Raw genomic sequence first — 18,414 nt, forward strand, 5'->3', positions numbered from 1 at the left:
GCCTCCCCTCCCCTCGGCTCGCCTCCCCTCCCCTCGGCTCGCCTCCCCTCTCCTCCCCTCCTCTCGGCTCGCCTCCCCTCCTCTCGGCTCGCCTCCCCTCCTCTCGGCTCGCCTCCCCTCCTCTCGGCTCGCCTCCACTCCACTCGGCTCGCCTCCACTCCACTCGCCTCCCCTCCCCTCGGCTCGCCTCCCCTCCCCTCGGCTCGCCTCCCCTCCCCTCCCCTCGGCTCGCCTCCCCTCCCCTCCCCTCGGCTCGCCTCCCCTCCCCTCCCCTCGGCTCGCCTCCCCTCCCCTCCCCACGGTTCGCCTCCCCTCTCCTCCCCTCCCCTCCCCTCCCTCCCCTCCCCTCCCCTCGGCTCGCCTCCCCTCCCCTCGGCTCGCCTCCCCCCCCTCGGCTCGCCTCCCCCCCTCGGCTCACCTCCCCCCCCCTCGGCTCGCCTCCCCACCCCTCGGCTCGCCTCCCCTTCCCTCGGCTCGCCTCCCCTTCCCTCGGCTCGTCTCCCCTCCCCTCGGCTCGCCCCCCTCCCCTCCCCTACCCTCCCCTCCCCACCCCTCCCCTACCCTCCCCACAGCTCGCCTCGCCTCCCCTCCCCTCGGCTCGCGTCCCCTCCCCTCCCCTCGGCTCGCCTCCCTTCCCCTCCCCATCCCTTGGCTCACCTCCCCATCCCTTGGCTCACCTCCCCTTCCCTCGGCTCGCCTCCCCTCCCCTCCCCTCGGCTCGCCTCCCCTCCCCTCCCCTCGGCTCGCCTCCCCTCCCCTCCCCTCGGCTCGCCTCCCCTCCCCTCCCCTCGGCTCGCCTCCCCTCCCCTCCCCTCGGCTCGCCTCCCCTCCCCTCCCCTCCCCTTGGCTCGCCTCCCCTCCCCTCCCCTCGGCTCGCCTCCCCTCCCCTCCCCTCGGCTCGCCTCCCCTCCCCTCGGCTCGCCTCCCCTCCCCTCGGCTCGCCTCCCCTCCCCTCGGCTCGCCTCCCCTCCCCTCGGCTCGCCTCCCCTCCCCTCCCCTCGGCTCGCCTCCCCTCCCCTCCCCTCGGCTCGCCTCCCCTCCCCTCCCTCCCCTCGGCTCGCCTCCCCTCCCCTCCCCTCGGCTCGCCTCCCCTCCCCTCCCCTCGGCTCGCCTCCCCTCCCTCCCCTCCCTCGGCTCGCCTCCCCTCCCCTCGCTCGCCTCCCCTCCCCTCGGCTCGCCTCCCCTCCCCTCGGCTCGCCTCCCCTCCCCTCGGCTCGCCTCCCCTCCCCTCGGCTCGCCTCGCCTCCCCTCCCCTCGGCTCGCCTCGCCTCCCCTCCCCTCGGCTCGCCTCGCCTCCCCTCCCCTCGGCTCCCCTTCCCCCCCCCCTCGGCTCGATTCCCCTCCCCTCGGATCGGCTCCCCGGCCCTCCCTTCGGCTCACCTCCCCTCGCCTCCCCTCCCCTCGGATCGCCTCCCCTCGGCTCGCCTCCCCTACCCTCGGTTTGCCTCCCTTCCCCTCGGTTTGCCTCCCCTCCCCAGCCCTCGGCTCGCCTCTCCTTCCTTCCCCTCCCCTCGGCTCCCCTCCCCTCTCCTCACCTCCACTCCCCTTCCCTTGGTTCGCCTCCCCTCCCCTTCCCTCACCTCTCCTACGCTCCCCTCGGCTCGCCTCTCCTACGCTCCCCTCGGCTCGCCTCTCCTACCCTCCCCTCGGCTCGCCTCTCCTACGCTCCCCTCGGCTCGCCTCCCCTCCCCTCGGCTCGCCTCCCCTCCCCTCGGCTCGCCTCCCCTCCCCTCGGCTCCCCGCCCCTCCCCTCAGCTCCCCTCCCCTCCCCTCCCCTCAGCTCCCCTCCCCTCCCCTCACCTCCCCTCACCTCCCCTCACCTCCCCTCACCTCCCCTCCCCTCCCCTCCCCTCCCCTCCCCTCGGCTCGCCTCCCCTCGGCTCGCCTCCCCTCGGCTCGCCTCCCCTCCCCTCGGCTCGCCTCCCCTCCCCTCCCATTCCCCTCTGCTCACCTCCCCTCCCATTCCCCTCTGCTCGCCTCCCCTCCCATTCCCCTCTGCTCGCCTCCCCTCCCATTCCCCTCTGCTCGCCTCCCTCCCATTCCCCTCTCTCGCCTCCCCTCCCCTCCCCTCGGCTCGCTTCCCCTCCCCTCCCCTTCCTTCCCCTCGGCTCCCTTCCCCTCCCCTCCCCTCCCCTCGTCTCCCCTCCCCTCCCCTCCTCTCCCCTCTGCTCGGATTGCCTCCCCACCCCTCCCCTCCCCACCCCTCCCCTCCCCACCCCTCCCCCCCTTCCCTCCCCACCCCTCCCCTTCCCTCCCCACCCCTTCCCTCCCCTCCCCTCCCCAAGGCTCGCCTCCCCTCCCTCCCCTCGGCTCGCCTCCCCTCCCCTCCCCTCGGCTCGCCTCCCCTCCCCTCCCCTCGGCTCGCCTCCCCTCCCCTCCCCTCCCCTCGGCTTGCCTCCCCTCCCCTCGGCTCGCCTCCCCTCCCCTCGGCTCGCCTCCCCTCCCCTCGGCTCGCCTCCCCTCCCCTCGCTCGCCTCCCCTCCCCTCGGCTCGCCTCCCCTCCCCTCGGCTCGCCTCCCCTCCCCTCGGCTCGCGTACCCTCCACTCGCCTCCCCTCCCCTCCCCTCCCCTCCCCTCGGCTCGCCTCCCCTCCCCTCCCCTCGGCTCGCCTCCCCTCCCCTCCCCTCGGCTCGCCTCCCCTCCCCTCCCCTCGGCTCGCCTCCCCTCCCCTCCCCTCGGCTCGCCTCCCCTCCCCTCGGCTCGCCTCCCCTCCCCTCGGCTCGCCTCCCCTCCCCTCGGCTCGCCTCCCCTCCCCTCGGCTCACGTACCCTCCACTCGGCTCACGTACCCTCCACTCGGCTCACCTCCCCTCCCCTCGGCTCACCTCCCCTCCACTCGGCTCGCCTCCCCTCCCCTCCCCTCTGCTCGCCTCCCCTCCCCTCCCCTCTGCTCGCCTCCCCTCCCCTCCCCTCCCCACCCCTCCCCTTCCCTCCCCACCCTTCCCCTCCCCTCCCCTCCCCAAGGCTCGGCTCGCCTCCCCTCCCCTCGGCTCGACTCCCCTCCACTCGGCTCGCGTCCCCTCCCCTCCTCTCGGCTCGCCTCCCCTCCCCTCGGCTCGCCTCCCCTCCCCTCGGCTCGCCTCTGCTCGCCTCCCCTCCACTTGGCTCACCTCCCCTCCCCTCGGCTCCCCTCCCCTCCCCTCCCCTCCCCTCTGCTCGCCTCCCCTCCCCTCCCCTCCCCTCCCTCCCCTCTACTCGCCTCCCTCCCCTCTCCTCGGCTCGCCTCCCCTCCCCTCCCCTCCCCTCGGCTCCCCTCCCCTCCCCTCGGCTCGCCTCCCCTCCCCTCCCCTCGGGTCGCCTCCCCTCGGGTCGCCTCCCCTCGGGTCGCCTCCCCTCGGGTCGCCTCCCCTCGGGTCGCCTCCCCTCGGGTCGCCTCCCCTCGGGTCGCCTCCCCTCGGGTCGCCTCCCCTCGGGTCGCCTCCCCTCGGGTCGCCTCCCCTCGGGTCGCCTCCCCTCCGCTCGCCTCCCCTCCGCTCGCCTCCCCTCCGCTCGCCTCCCCTCCCCTCCAATTGCCTCGCCTCCCCTCCCCTCCAATTGCCTCGCCTCCCCTCCCCTCCAATTGCCTCGCCTCCCCTCCCCTCCAATTGCCTCGCCTCCCCTCCCCTCCAATTGCCTCGCCTCCCCTCCCCTCCAATTGCCTCGCCTCCCCTCCCCTCCAATTGCCTCGCCTCCCCTCCCCTCCAATTGCCTCGCCTCCCCTCCCCTCCAATTGCCTCGCCTCCCCTCCTTTCCAATTGCCTCGCCTCCCCTCCCCTCCTATTGCCTCGCCTCCCCTCCCCTCCTATTGCCTCGCCTCCCCTCCACTCGGTTCGCCTCGCCTCCCCTGCCCTTGGCTCGCTTCTCCTTCCCTCGCCTCCCCTCCCCTCCGCTCGGCTCGCCTCCCCTCCCCTCCGCTCGGCTCGCCTCCCCTCCCCTCCCCTCGGCTCTCCTCCCCTCCCCTCGGCTCTCCTCCCCTCCCCTCGCTCTCCTCCCCTCCCCTCGGCTCTCCTCCCCTCCCCTCGGCTCTCCTCCCCTCCCCTCGGCTGGCCTCCCCTCCCCTCGGCTGGCCTCCCCTCCCCTCGGCTGGCCTCCCCTCCCCTCGGCTGGCCTCCCCTCCCCTCGGCTGGCCTCCCCTCCCCTCGGCTGGCCTCCCCTCCCCTCGGCTGGCCTCCCCTCCCCTCGGCTGGCCTCCCCTCCTCTCCCCTCGGCTCCCCTCCCCTCCCCTCCCATCCCCTCGGCTCCCCTCCCCTCCCCTCCCCACGGCTCGGCTCGCCTCCCCTCCACTCGGCTCGCGTTCCCTCCGCTCCCCTCCCCTCCCCTCGGCTCGCCTCCCCTCCCCTCGGCCCGCCTCCCCTCCCCTCGGCTCGCCTCCCCTCGGCTCGCCTCCCCTCCCCTCGCCTCCCCTCCCCTCCCCTCGGCTCGCCTCCCCTCCCCTCCCCTCGGTTCGCCTCCCCTCCCCTCCCCTCGGTTCGCCTCCCCTCTCCTCCCCTCGGCTCGCCTCCCCTCCACTCGGCTCGCCTCCCCTTTACTCGGCTCGCCTCCCCTCCCCTCGGCTCGCCTCCCCTCCCCTCGGCTCGCCTCCCCTCCCCTCGGCTCGCCTCCCCTCGCCTCCCCTCCCTCGGCTCCCCTACCCTCCCCTCGGCTCGCCTCCCCTCCCCTCGGCTCGCCTCCCCTCCCCTCGGCTCGCCTCCCCTCCCCTCGGCTCGCCTCCCCTCCCCTCGGCTCGCCTCCCCTCCCCTCCCCTCGGCTCGCCTCCCCTCCCCTCGGCTCGCCTCCCTCCCCTCGGCTCGCCTCCCCTCCCCTCGGCTCGCCTCCCCTCCCCTCGGCTCGCCTCCCCTCCCCTCGGCTCGCCTCCCCTCCCCTCGGCTCGCCTCCCCTCCCCTCGGCTCGCCTCCCCTCCCCTCGCTTCGCCTCTCCTCCCCTCGGCTCGCCTCCCCTCTCCTCCCCTCGGCTCGCCTCCCCTCTCCTCCCCTCCTCTCGGCTCGCCTCCCCTCCTCTCGGCTCGCCTCCCCTCCTCTCGGCTCGCCTCCCCTCCTCTCGGCTCGTCTCCCCTCCACTCGGCTCGCCTCCACTCCCTCTCCACTCGGCTCGCCTCCCCTCCCCTCCCCTCCCCTCGGCTCGCCTCCCCTCCCCTCCCCTCCCCTCCCCTCCCCTCGCTCGCCTCACCTCCCCTCCTCCCCTTGGCTCGCCTCCCCTCTCCTCCCCTTGGCTCGCCTCCCCTCGGCTCGCCTCCCCTCCCCTCCACTCGGCTCGCCTCCCCTCCCCTCCCATCGGCTCGCTTCCCCTCCCCTCCCCTCGGCTCGCTTCCCCTCCCCTCCCCTCGGCTCACCTCCCCTCCCCTCCCCACGGCTCGGTTCGCCTCCCCTCCACTCGGCTCGCGTTCCCTCTCCTCGCCTCCCCTGCCCTCCCCATCCCTTGGCTCGCCTCCCCTCCCCTCGTCTCGCCTCCCCTCGTCTCGCCTCCCCTCGTCTCGCCTCCCCTCGTCTCGCCTCCCCTCGTCTCGCCTCCCCTCTCCCCTCGTCACGCCTCCCCTCGTCACGCCTCCCCTCGTCTCGCCTCCCCTCGTCTCGCCTCCCCTCGTCTCGCCTCCCCTCGTCTCGCCTCCCCTCGTCTCGCCTCCCCTCGGCTCGCCTCCCCTCGGCTCGCCTCCCCTCGGCTCGCCTCCCCTCGGCTCGCCTCCCCTCGGCTCGCCTCCCCTCCCCTCCACTCGCCTCGCCTCCCCTGCCCTTGGCTCGCTTCTCCTTCCCTCCCCTCTCCTCCCCTCCCCTCCGCTTGGCTCGCCTCCCCTCCCCTCCGCTCGGCTTGCCTCCCCTCCCCTCCGCTCGGCTCGCCTCCCTTCTCCTCCCCTCGGCTCGCCTCCCTTCTCCTCCCCTCGGCTCGCCTCCCTTCTCCTCCCCTCGGCTAGCCTCCCCTTCACTCGGCTCGCCTCCCCTCTCCTCCATTCGCCTCCCCTCTCCTCCATTCGGCTCGCCTCCCCTCCCCTCGGCTCGCCTCCCCTCCCCTCCCCTCGGCTCCCCTCCCCTCCCCTCCCATCCCCTCGGCTTGCTTCCCCTCCCCTCCCCTCCCCTCCCCTCGGCTCCCCTCCCCTCCCCTCCCCACGGCTCGGCTCGCCTCCCCTCCACTCGGCACGCGTTCCCTCCCCTCAGCTCGCCTCCCCTGCCCTCCCCTCCCCTCGGCTCGCCTCCCCTCCCCTCGCTCGCCTCCCCTCCCCTCGGCTCCCCGCCCCTCCCCTCAGCTCCCCTCCCTCCCCTCAGCTCCCCTCCCCTCCCCTCCCCTCATCTCCCCTCACCTCCCCTCGCCTCCCCTCCCCTCGGCTCGCCACCCTCCCCTCCCATTCCCCTCTGCTCACCTCCCCTCCCATTCCCCTCTGCTCGCCTCCCCTCCCATTCCCCTCTGCTCGCCTCCCCTCCCATTCCCCTCTGCTCGCCTCCCCTCCCCTCCCCTCGGCTCGTTTCCCCTCCCCTCCCCTCCCTTCCCCTCGGCTCACTTCCCCTCCCCTCCCCTCCCCTCGCCTTGCCTCCCCTCCCCTCCCCTCCCCTCCTCTCCCCTCTGCTCGGATTGCCTCGCCTCCCCTCCCCTCCCCACCCCTCCCCCCCCTCCCCTCCCCACCCCTCCCCTCCCCAAGGCTCGGCTCGCCTCCCCTCCACTCGGCTCGCCTCCCCTCCCCTCGCCTCGGCTCGCCTCCCCTCCCCTCGGCTCGCCTCCCCTCCCTTCGGCTCGCCTCCCCTCCCCTCGGCTCGCGTACCCTCCACTCGGCTCACCTCCCCTCCCCTCGGCTCGCCTCCCCTCCCCTCCCCTCTGCTCGCCTCCCCTCCCCTCCCCTCTGCTCCCCTCCCCTCCCCACCCCTCCCCTTCCCTCCCCACCCTTCCCCTCCCCTCCCCTCCCCAAGGCTCGGCTCGCCTCCCCTCCACTCGGCTCGCGTCCCCTCCCCTCCCCTCGGCTCGCCTCCCCTCCCCTCGGCTCGCCTCCCCTCCCCTCGGCTCGCCTCCCCTCCCCTCGGCTCGCCTCCCCTCCCCTCGGCTCGCCTCTCCTCCCCTCGGCTCGCCTCTCCTCCCCTCGCTCGCCTCCCCTCCCCTCGGCTCGCCTCCCCTCCCCTCGGCTCGCCTCCCCTCCCCTCCCCTCCCCTCTGCTCGCCTCCCCTCCCCTCCCCTCCCCTCTACACGCCTCCCCTCCCCTCTCCTCGGCTCGCCTCCCCTCCCCTCCCCTCGGCTCGCCTCCCCTCCCCTCCCCTCGGCTCCCCTCCCCTCCCCTCCCCTCGGCTCCCCTCCCCTCCCCTCCCCTCGGCTCCCCTCCCCTCCCCTCCCCTCGGCTCCCCTCCCCTCCCCTCCCCTCGCTCGCCTCCCCTCCCCTCGGCTCGCCTCCCCTCCCCTCCCCTCGGCTCGCCTCCCCTCCCCTCCCCTCGGCTCGCCTCCCCTCCCCTCCCCTCGGCTCGCCTCCCCTCCCCTCCCCTCGGGTCGCCTCCCCTCGGGTCGCCTCCCCTCGGGTCGCCTCCCCTCCGCTCGCCTCCCCTCGGGTCGCCTCCCCTCGGGTCGCCTCCCCTCGGGTCGCCTCCCCTCGGGTCGCCTCCCCTCGGGTCGCCTCCCCTCGGGTCGCCTCCCCTCGGGTCGCCTCCCCTCGGGTCGCCTCCCCTCCGCTCGCCTCCCCTCCGCTCGCCTCCCCTCCGCTCGCCTCCCCTCCGCTCGCCTCCCCTCCGCTCGCCTCCCCTCCCCTCCAATTGCCTCGCCACCCCTCCCCTCCAATTGCCTCGCCTCCCCTCCCCTCCAATTGCCTCGCCTCCCTCCCCTCCAATTGCCTCCCCTCCCCTCCAATTGCCTCCCCTCCCCTCCAATTGCCTCCCCTCCCCTCCAATTGCCTCGCCTCCCCTTCCCTCCAATTGCCTCGCCTCCCCTCCCCTCCAATTGCCTCGCCTCCCCTCCCCTCCTATTGCCTCGCCTCCCCTCCCCTCCACTCGGCTCGCCTCGCCTCCCCTGCCCTTGGCTCGCTCCTCCTTCCCTCGCCTCCCCTCCCCTCCCCTCCGCTCGGCTCGCCTCCCCTCCCCTCCGCTCCCCTCGCCTCCCCTCCCCTCCCCTCGGCTCTCCTCCCCTCCCCTCGGCTCTCCTCCCCTCCCCTCGGCTCGCCTCCCCTCCCCTCGGCTCACCTCCCCTCCCCTCGGTTGGCCTCCCCTCCCCTCGGTTGGCCTCCCCTCCCCTCGGCTGGCCTCCCCTCCCCTCGGCTGGCCTCCCCTCCCCTCGGCTGGCCTCCCCTCCCCTCGGCTGGCCTCCCCTCCTCTCCCCTCGGCTCCCCTCCCCTCCCCTCCCATCCCCTCGGCTCCCCTCCCCTCCCCTCCCATCCCCTCGGCTCCCCTCCCCTCCCCTCCCCTCCCCACGGCTCGGCTCGCCTCCACTCGGCTCGCGTTCCCTCCCCTCCCCTCCCCTCGGCTCGCCTCCCCTCCCCTCGGCTCGCCTCCCCTCCCCTCGGCTCGCCTCCCCTCCCTCGGCTCGCCTCCCCTCGGCTCGCCTCCCCTCGGCTCGCCTCCCCTCGGCTCGCCTCCCCTCGGCTCGCCTCCCCTCGGCTCGCCTCCCCTCGCTCGCCTCCCCCTCCCTCGCTCGCCTCCCCCTCCCCTCGGCTCGCCTCCCCTCCCCTCGGCTCGCCTCCCCTCCCCTCGGCTCGCCTCCCCTCGCCTCCCCTCCCCTCGGCTCGCCTCCCCTCGCCTCCCCTCCCCTCGCTCGCCTCCCCTCCCCTCGGCTCGCCTCCCCTCCCCTCGGCTCGCCTCCCCTCCCCTCGGCTCGCCTCCCCTCCCCTCGGCTCGCCTCCCCTCCCCTCGGCTCGCCTCCCCTCCCCTCGCTTCGCCTCTCCTCCCCTTGGCTCGCCTCCCCTCTCCTCCCCTCCTCTCGGCTCGCCTCCCCTCCTCTCGGCTCGCCTCCCCTCCTCTCGGCTCGCCTCCCCTCCTCTCGGCTCGCCTCCCCTCCACTCGGCTCGCCTCCACTCCCTCTCCACTCGGCTCGCCTCCCCTCCACTCCCCTCCCCTCGGCTCGCCTCCCCTCCCCTCCCCTCGGCTCCCCTCCCCTCCCCTCCCCTCCCCTCCCCTCGGCTCCCCTCCCCTCCCCTCCCCTCGGCTCGCCACCCTCCCCTCCCCTCGTCGCCTCCCCCTCCCCATCCCCTCGGTCGCCTCCCCTCTCCTCCCTCGGCTCGCCTCCCCTCCACTCGGCTCGCCTACCCTCCCCTCAGCTCGCCTCCCCTCCCCTCCCCTCGCCTCCCCTCCCCTCCCCTCGGCTCGCCTCCCCTCCCCTCCCCTCGGCTCGCTTTCCCCTCCCTCCCCTCGGCTCACCTCCCCTCCCCTTCCCACGGCTCGTTCTCGCCTCCCCTCCACTCGGCTCGCGTTCCCTCTCCTCGCCTCCCCTGCCCTCCCCATCCCTTGGCTCGCCTCCCCTCCCCTCGTCTCGCCTCCCCTCGTCTCGCCTCCCCTCGTCTCGCCTCCCCTCGTCTCGCCTCCCCTCGTCTCGCCTCCCCTCGTCTCGCCTCCCTCGACTCGCCTCACCTCGTCTCGCCTCCCCTCGGCTCGCCTCCCCTCGGCTCGCCTCCCCTCGGCTCGCCTCCCCTCGGCTCGCCTCCCCTCGGCTCGCCTCCCCTCCCCTCCACTCGCCTCCCCTGCCCTTGGCTCGCTCCTCCTTCCCTCCCCTCTCCCCTCCCCTCCCCTCCGCTTGGCTCGCCTCCCCTCCCCTCCGCTTGGCTCGCCTCCCCTCCCCTCCGCTCGGCTCGCCTCCCCTCCCCTCCGCTCGGCTCGCCTCCCCTCTCCTCCCCTCGGCTCGCCTCCCTTCTCCTCCCCTCGCATCGCCTCCCTTCTCCTCCCCTCGGCTCGCCTCTCCTTCATTCGGCTCGCCTCCCCTCTCCTCCATTCGCCTCCCCTCTCCTCCATTCGGCTCGCCTCCCCTCCCCTCGGCTCGCCTCCCCTCCCCTCGGCTCGCCTCCCCTACCCTCGGCTCGCCTCCCCTACCCTCGGCTCGCCTCCCCTACCCTCGGCTCGCCTCCCCTACCCTCGGCTCGCCTCCCCTACCCTCGGCTGGCCTCCCCTTCTCTCCCCTCGGCTCCCCTCCCCTCCCCTCCCATCCCCTCGGCTTGCTTCCCCTCCCCTCCCCTCCCCTCCCTCGCTCCCCTCCCCTCCCCTCCCCACGGCTGGCTCGCCTCCCCTCCACTCGGCACGCGTTCCCTCCCCTCGGCTCGCCTCCCCTGCCCTCCCCTCCCCTCGGCTCGCCTCCCCTGCCCTCCCCTCCCCTCGGCTCGCCTCCCCTGCCCTCCCCTCACCTCGGCTCGCCTCCCCTCCCCTCGGCTCGCCTCCCCTCCCTCGGCTCGCCTCCCCTCCCCTCGGCTCGCCTCCCCTCCCCTCGGCTCGCCTCCCCTCCCCTCGCTCGCCTCCCCTCCCCTCGGCTCGCCTCCCCTCCCCTCGGCTCGCCTCCCCTCGCCTCGGATCGGCTCCCCTCGGATCGGCTCCCCTCCCCTCCCTTCGGCTCGCCTCCCCTCTCCTCGGCTCGTCTCCCCTCCCCTTCCCTCGGCTCGCCTCCCCTCCCCTTCTCTCGGCTCGCGTCCCATCCCCTCCCCTCGGCTCGCCTCCCCTCGGCTCCCCTCCCCTCCCCTCGGCTCGCCTCCCCTCCACTCCCCACCCCTCCCCTCCTCTCCCCTCGGCTCGCCTCCCCTCCCCTCGCTTCGCCTCTCCTCCCCTCTCCTCCCCTCGGCTCGCCTCCCCTCTCCTCCCCTCGGCTCGCCTCCCCTCTCCTCGCCTCCCCTCCCCTCTCCTCGCCTCCCCTCCTCTCGGCTCGCCTCCCCTCCTCTCGGCTCGCCTCCCCTCCTCTCGGCTCGCCTCCCCTCCTCTCGGCTCGCCTCCCCTCCTCTCGGCTCGCCTCCCCTCCTCTCGGCTCGCCTCCCCTCCCCTCGGCTCGGCTCGCCTCCCCTCCCCTCGGCTCGCCTCCCCTCCCCTCCCCTCGGCTCGCCTCCCCTCCCCTCCCCTCGGCTCGCCTCCCCTCCCTCCCCTCGGCTCGCCTCCCCACCCCTCGGCTCGCCTCCCCTCCCCTCCCCTCGGCTGCTTCCCCTCCCCTCCCCTCCCCTCGGCTCGCTTCCCCTCCCCTCCCCTCCCCTTGGCTCGTTTCCCTTCCCCTCCCCTTCTCTCCCCTCCCCTCCCTAGCCCTCCCCTCCCCTCCCCACGGCTCGGCTCGCCTCCCCTCCCTCCCTCCCCTCCCCTCAGCTCGCCACCTCTCCCCTCCCCTCCTCTCCCCTCCCCTCCCCTCTCCTCCCCTCGGCTCCCCTCCCCTCCCCTCCCCTCGCCTCCCCTCCCCTCGCCTCCCCTCCCCTCGCCTCCCCTCCCCTCGCCTCCCCTCCCCTCGCCTCCCCTCCCCTCGCCTCCCCTCCCCTCGCCTCCCCTCGGCTCGCCTCCCCTCGGCTCGCCTCCCCTCGGCTCGCCTCCCCTCGGCTCGCCTCCCCTCGGCTCGCCTCCCCTCGGCTCGCCTCCCCTCGGCTCGCCTCCCCTCGGCTCGCCTCCCCTCGGCTGCCCTCCCCTCGTCTCCCCTCTCCTCGCATCCCCTCCCCTCTCCTCCCTTAGGCTCGCCTACCCTCGGCTCCTCTCCCCTCTCCTCCTCTTCCTCCCCTCCCCTCCCCTCCCTTCGGCTCGCATTCCCTCCCTTCGGCTCCCCTCCCCTCCCCTCGGCCCACCTCCCCTCCCCTCCCCTCGGCCCGCCTCCCCTCCCTCCCTCCCCTCGGCCCGCCTCCCCTCCCCTCCCCTCGGCCCGCCTCCCCTCCCCTCCCCTCGGCCCGCCTCCCCTCCCCTCCCCTCGGCCCGCCTCCCCTCCCCTCCCCTCGCCCGCCTCCCCTCCCTCCTCCCCCCTCGGCCCGCCTCCCCTCCCCTCCCCTCCCCTCGGCCCGCCTCCCCTCCCTCCCCTCCCCTCGGCCCCTCCCTCCCCTCCCCTCCCCCTCGGCCCGCCTCCCCTCCCCTCCCCCCCTCGGCCCGCCTCCCCTCCCCTCCCCTCCCCTCGGCCCGCCTCCCCTCCCCTCCCCTCCCCCTCGGCCCGCCTCCCCTCCCCTCCCCTCCCCTCGGCCCGCCTCCCCTCCCCCTCCCCTCCCTCGGCCCGCCTCCCCTCCCCTCCCCTCCCCTCGGCCCGCCTTCCCTCCCCTCCCCTCCCCTCGGCCCGCCTCCCCTCCCCTCCCCTCCCCTCGGCCCGCCTCCCCTCCCCTCCCCTCCCCTCGGCCCCGCCTCCCCCCTCTCCCTCGCCCGCCTCCCCTCCCCTCACCCTCGGCCCGCCTCCCCTCCCCTCCCCTCGGCCCGCCTCCCCTCCCCTCCCCTCGGCCCGCTCCCCTCCCCTCCCCCTCGGCCCGCCTCCCCTCCCCTCCCCTCGGCCCGCCTCCCCTCCCCTCCCCTCGGCCCGCCTCCCCTCCCCTCCCCTCGGCCCGCCTCCCCTCCCCTCCCCTCGGCCCGCCTCCCCTCCCCTCCCCTCGGCCCGCCTCCCCTCCCCTCCCCTCGGCCCGCCTCTCCTCCCCTCCCCTCGGCCCGCCTCCCCTCCCCTCCCCTCGGCCCGCCTCCCCTCCCCTCCCCTCGGCCCGCCTCCCCTCCCCTCCCCTCGGCCCGCCTCCCCTCCCCTCCCCTCGGCCCGCCTCCCCTCCCCTCCCCTCGGCCCGCCTCCCCTCGGCTCCCCTCCCCTCGGCCCGCCTCCCCTCGGCTCCCCTCCCCTCGGCCCGCCTCCCCTCGGCTCCCCTCCCCTCGGCCCGCCTCCCCTCCCCTCCCCTCGGCCCGCCTCCCCTCGGCTCCCCTCCCCTCGGCCCGCCTCCCCTCGGCTCCCCTCCCCTCCCCTCCTCTCGGCTTGCCTCCGCTCTCCTCCCCTCCCCTCGGCTCGCCTCCCCTCCCCTCCCTCCCCTCGGCACGCCTCCCCTCGGCTTGCCTCCCCTCGGCTTGCCTCCCCTCGGCTCCCCTCCCCTCCCCTCGGCTCGCCTCCCCTCCCCTCCCCTCTGCTCGCTTCCCCTCCCCTCCCCTCGGCTCGCCTCCCTTCCCCTCCCCTCCCCTCCTCTCCCCTCCTCTCCCCTCCTCTCCCCTCCACTCCCCTCCTCTCCCCTCCCCTCCCCTCCCCTCCCCTCCCCTCCTCTCCTCTCCCCTCCCCTCCCCTCCCCTCCCCTCCCCTCCTCTCCCCTCGGCTCGCCTCCCCTCCCCTCCCCTCGGCTCGCCTGCCCTCCTCTCGGCTCGCCTCCCCTCCCCTCCCCATCCGTCGGCTCGCCTCCCCTCCCCTCCCCTCCCCTGGCTCGCCTCCCCTCCCATTCTCTCCCCTCCCATTCCCTCCCCTCCCCCCCTCGGCTCGCCTCCCGTCCCCTCCCATCCCCTCCCCTCCCCTCGGCTCGTCTCCCCTCCCCTCGGCTCGTCTCCCCTCCCCTCGGCTCGCCTCCCCTCCCCTCGGCTCGCCTCCCCTCCCCTCGGCTCGCCTCCCCTCCCCTCGGCTCGGCTCGCCTCCCCTCCCCTCGCCTCCCCTCCCCTCCCCTCCCCGCCCCGCCCCTCCCCGCCCCTCCCCGCCCCTCCCCGCCCCTCCCCGCCCCTCCCCGCCCCTCCCCGCCCCTCCCCGCCCCTCCCCGCCCCTCCCCGCCCCTCCCCGCCCCTCCCCGCCCCTCCCCGCCCCTCCCCTCCCCTCCCCTCCCCTCCCCTCAGCTCGCCTCGGCATTCGCCCAGTATCAAGGCCTACTCTGGTGATGACTCCTCCCAGTCACCTCAGGGCGATTCCTCCAGTCTCCTTTAACCTCCACAGGTCCCTTCACTACGACTAGAGAACGAATCTCAACCAGCATCCTGCCTGGTGGCTATAGCCTTTTCCCCTGCTGTTTACAGCAGCTGCAGTTTTTCATGTCTATCTGTTCATTCTCTGTGTCAGTAAGTCTGGCACCAGGTGTTTAAAAAAAATGGCCTCTTGACCTGAGCCTTTGTCACCTTGGCAGCCCGGTCACATAAGCTTATCGCCAGGTGGAACTTGTAGGAAGTCACATGCCGCTCTCCATTACTCTATTTTGCCTTTTAATTAAAGGAGACAGTTTAAAACATAATCATCCTATAAAATCTCACGTTCGTAACACCTGAAAAAGGGAGTCTGTTGGATTTATTCCCATTTGGAGCCTTTGTCACCTTGGCAGCCAGGTCACATAAGCTTATCGCCAGATGGAACTTGTAGGAAGTCACATGCCGCTCTCCATTACTCTATTTTGCCTTTTAATTAAAGGAGACAGTTTAAAACATAATCATCCTATAAAATCTCACGTTCGTAACACCTGAAAAAAGGAGTCTGTTGGATTTATTCCCATTTGAGGTTGATATAAGCTTAAAGATTTGAGTTGAAAAGAAGCAATGCTGAAGTTGACAAAATGCAGTGGGAAGAATTTCCATGCCTACATTTAAAAGCCAATTTAAAAACATAAGTTGTAACTTCCTACAAAAATCCAGAAAACTTTTAAAGTGCATTTGTGATTACTTTCTTTTTCAGACCAAAACACTATTTTCATCAGAATCAGTTAACAATACTGGTTCCTTGAAAAACTATACGAGAAGAAACCAAGCAAGTGGCTTTTGTAAAACTTTGAAAGGAAATGCAACTGGACTCAACATGCTGGGGTCTGGCAAGAAACTAAGGTCTGTCAAATTTGTGAACTTGTTTATGCTTGAACGTTTCATATGAATATTATTTGCTGAAGTCTCCCTAACTGATATTCTTTTGCTTTCAAAACTTGTTTGTGACGTTAATTGATTCAGGATATTATAGTGTCTTGGCAAGTCAAAATCATGGTTTTATGCCCTTTCTAACAAAGTTCATATAACACAGAAGAAGGCCATTTGATCCATTGTGCCTATGCCATTTCTTTGGTAGAGCCATCAAATTAGTTCCATTCCCCTGCGGTTTTCCTATAATCCTGTGTTATTTTCCCCTTCAAACATTTATCCAGTTTCTTTTTGAAACTTACCATTGAATTTTCTTTCAGTGCTCTCGCGCAGTGCATTCCAGATCTTAACCCTCCACATGAAGGATTGTTTCCTCTGGTCCTTTTGCCAACCCAGTTAAATCTGTCACAAAAGCAACATACTGAAGATGCTGGAAACCTGAAATAGAAATAGAAAATGGTGGAAGTACCCAGCAGGTCAGGAAGCACCTGTGGCAAGAGAAGCAGAGTTTATCGTGAAATGTTAACTCTCTTCCTCTCCACAAATGTGCCTGATGAGCTTTGTATTTAGCATTTTCTGTTTTTAGTTTTACTATTATCTGGTTTCTGACCCTTTTGCCGCTTCTAATAGAAACCATTTCTAACACAATTTTGCAGCAAACATACCTTTCTAAATTGGAGGGTTTACTTGAGCACTGCGAAGAGAGCTGTGGTTTGTATTTTCATTAAATCTTGTGTATATTTAATGCGACTTCTTGAGTATACATAAAATAATGTCCTTTGGGAAATTAGCATGTCAAATTTTCAAAATAACCTATTTTGATTGCATCAAATTGTAGATAAGAAATTTATATGATTAAATGGCCTTCTTTATAATACATTATTTCTGTGCTTTTGAAACACAGCATACAGCTTTGTGTTGGGCATATATTTTAAGAATGAAGTGGAGTAGGTTGGATGTTTAAGAAAGTTGAGGCTGCATTGTGATGAAGCCTTAGTTTATTAGATGCAAGGGGCCAGTGAAGTTGCAGAGAACTGAAGTACAAAGTGCTCAAAGTAATTGTGACACATAAAACCCAGGGATGATACAAAGATACAACCACAGCTGGAAAAATATAGTCTCACACTTGTCTTTAATACAAAGTTTTAAATGTGTATCTGTGAGACTTGTACTAACTGCCTGAAAACATTAACAGATTTTGTTAGATGGCATGAAATTCTACTGTTTGACTCAGAGGCTGCAGACGTGTTGGCTTTGATCAACTTACTCAGAATAGGCTGGTGTAAGTTTTTCACCTTCTCGAACTTCTTATTTGGCCCCATCAGTCTTGTGGTGGCTGTCTGCCAGCCAGTTTGGATGTTTTTACCGATCCCTTTCTAAAACGGCTCCCCCCCCACACCCAAGCTGCTGATGTTGCTACTTGTCAGTAGATAATTAAAATGGCATTTTCTACAGAGCATGTACTGAGATGCTAAATACCTTCTGTTTACAGTGAAAGCATGTCAACTGTGACCTCACAACTTGCACCAAACAAAGAGGTTGATAAAAATCGAAACAAATACTTTGTAATTAGTGGTCCTTCAAGTCCAGGAATTGTTGTTCGCGGAAGGCGTTTTCACCATGCCAATGCTCAGTCAATCGTAAAAACAGCCGCACAAAGGTAGGTCTGCCAATCTATTGTGATTATATTGGTGTTCTACTTATCTGGGTTAGAACCTTGAAGCATTATTTTATGTAACAGGAGTTTGGAAGAATACTCTAAATTTCTTCTAAGCTGTTAGTATGCACAACAAGAATAATGAATGGAATTTGTCTTGCTGTATTTAGAAACATTCAATCTCTTGCAGGTTAGCTATATTGGCAGAGGATTAGGCTGATCAACAGTAGCATGTACCCTAAGTGTAATTATTGCTGACATTCAAACAATTACTATAAATGTCAACAACCTCGAAATTTAGATAAAATATGTTGTTTTCACTTATAGTTTATACCTTTGCCCTAGATTATAAAACTAGTTGAATTTCAAACAACTGCGAATGATCAGAACTTAATGTTAACTAGTTACCTAACTGTGATTCCTGAGTGAAGAAGAGTCAGGCTGTCTCTCCAGGTCAGGTTCTGAATCTGGATTTAAGCTGTGTTGACATAGTGATCGTAGATTGATGTAAACTGAAAATGCATTGCACGATTGCTACAGATGCAGTAATGAGTGCCTCACAGCTGTAACACTGCAATTCACAACCTTGCTTACTCGTGCTGTTTGTTTCATCTTTATATGCATATTCAGATGAAAAATAGAGATGCAAGAGAATTGAACATTTTCCATCTTTGTCATCTAGGAACAGCATTGAATACATTCGGCTGGGATATAGCGTGTCCAGATGCAGGATAGAACTTCTTCAATTCTCTTACCACCAGGCGTTAATGCCAACCTACAAAAGGCATGCATTACTCCAGTCCTGTGAAATTCCCATTTCATCAGAACATAAGAAATAGCAGGAGAGTGCCATCAGCTGATGGAGCCTGTTTCAGCATTTAATAAGATCATGGCTGATTGGAGCTTGGCCTCAACTCCACTATGCTGTCTATTCCCCATACCCTTTTACTCTTCTTTAGTTCAAAAATGAGTCTATATCCAATGAACCAGCCTCCACTGCTCACTGGGGGGAAGAGAATTGCAAAGATTTATAACTGAAAGAAATTCCTCCTCATGACCTGTCTTCAATGGGTGACGCTATATTCTGAAACTATGCTCCCTATTTACAGATTTCCTCATGAGAGGGTTCATCCTCTCGGCATCCATCCTGTCAAATCCCCACCAGATCTGACATGTTTCAATAAGATCAGCTCTTATTCTTCTCAATTCCGAAGAGTATAGGCCCAACCTGCCTACCCTTTCCTCATAAGACAGTCACTTCATCCCAGAAGTCAACCTCGTGAGCCTTCTTTGAACTGCCTCCAATGGAAGTATATCCCTCCTTAAATAAAACTGCCAAAATTGTGTGCAATATTGCAGGTGTGATGTCAACAACGCCCTGTACAGTTGTGGCAAGACGTCCCTATTTTTATACTCCATCGCCCTCGCAATAAAGGTCAACATTCCATTTGCCTTCCTAGTTACTTGCTGTACTTGCATGCTAACTATGTTCCATGTACGAAGGCACCCAGATCCCTCTGTACTGTGGCATTCTGCTGTCTCTTTATTTAAATAATATTTTGCTTTTCTATTCTTCACACCAAAGTGGACAACTTCACATCTTCCCATAACCCATTTGCCAAATTTTTTGCCCACTTATTACACATATTTATATCCCTTTGCATTTGTGTTCTCCTTACAACTTGCTTTCCCAATTACCTTGGTATCATCAGAAAATTTGGATACGTTGTACTTGGTCACTTTATCTAAGTCAAAAATTTAGATTGTAAATAGTTTAGACCTGGCACTGATCCCTGTGGCACTTCGCTTTGCCATCCTGAAAATGACCCATTTATCTTTACTCTGTTTCCTGTTAGTCAGCTAATCCTCTATCCATGCTAATATGTTACCTCTAACATCATGAGTTCTTACTTGTGTAGTAACTTTTCAGTGGCACCTTACTGAATGCCATATGGAAATCCAAATACACTACACTTACTGGTTCATCTTTATCCACCCTCTTTGTTACATCCTCAAAGGGCTCTAATAGATTTGTCAAACACTATTTCCCTTTCATTAAGCCATGTTGACCCTGCTTGATTTTATTATGATTTTCTGAGTGTCCTACCAGTACTTGCTTAATAATGGTTCC

The 18,414-nt window shown here is 66.9% G+C and overlaps 1 protein-coding gene across 8 annotated transcripts in view; it reads left to right on the plus strand.

Annotated features, from left to right (window-relative positions):
• The window catches only part of senp6a (SUMO specific peptidase 6a), a 179,114-nt gene that overhangs the window by 65,189 nt on the left and 95,511 nt on the right, over positions 1-18,414 (plus strand). For 4 of the 8 annotated variants that reach the window (XR_005941294.1, XM_041173392.1, XM_041173372.1 and 1 more), the window contains exons 4-6: positions 14,454-14,599; positions 16,119-16,286; positions 16,966-17,067. Coding sequence is in view for 7 of the 8 variants with exons in the window: in XM_041173392.1 (XP_041029326.1) it covers positions 14,454-14,599; positions 16,119-16,286; positions 16,966-17,067 (416 nt within the window). In the remaining variant the exon portion in view is untranslated. The remainder of the gene's footprint in view (positions 1-14,453; positions 14,600-16,118; positions 16,287-16,965; positions 17,068-18,414) is intronic. The other 4 variants (XM_041173401.1, XM_041173419.1, XM_041173411.1 and 1 more) reach the window with 1 other exon arrangement.

The sequence above is a fragment of the Carcharodon carcharias genome, chromosome 2, assembly GCF_017639515.1.
Source record: "Carcharodon carcharias isolate sCarCar2 chromosome 2, sCarCar2.pri, whole genome shotgun sequence".
Taxonomy (NCBI): Eukaryota; Metazoa; Chordata; class Chondrichthyes; order Lamniformes; family Lamnidae; genus Carcharodon; species Carcharodon carcharias.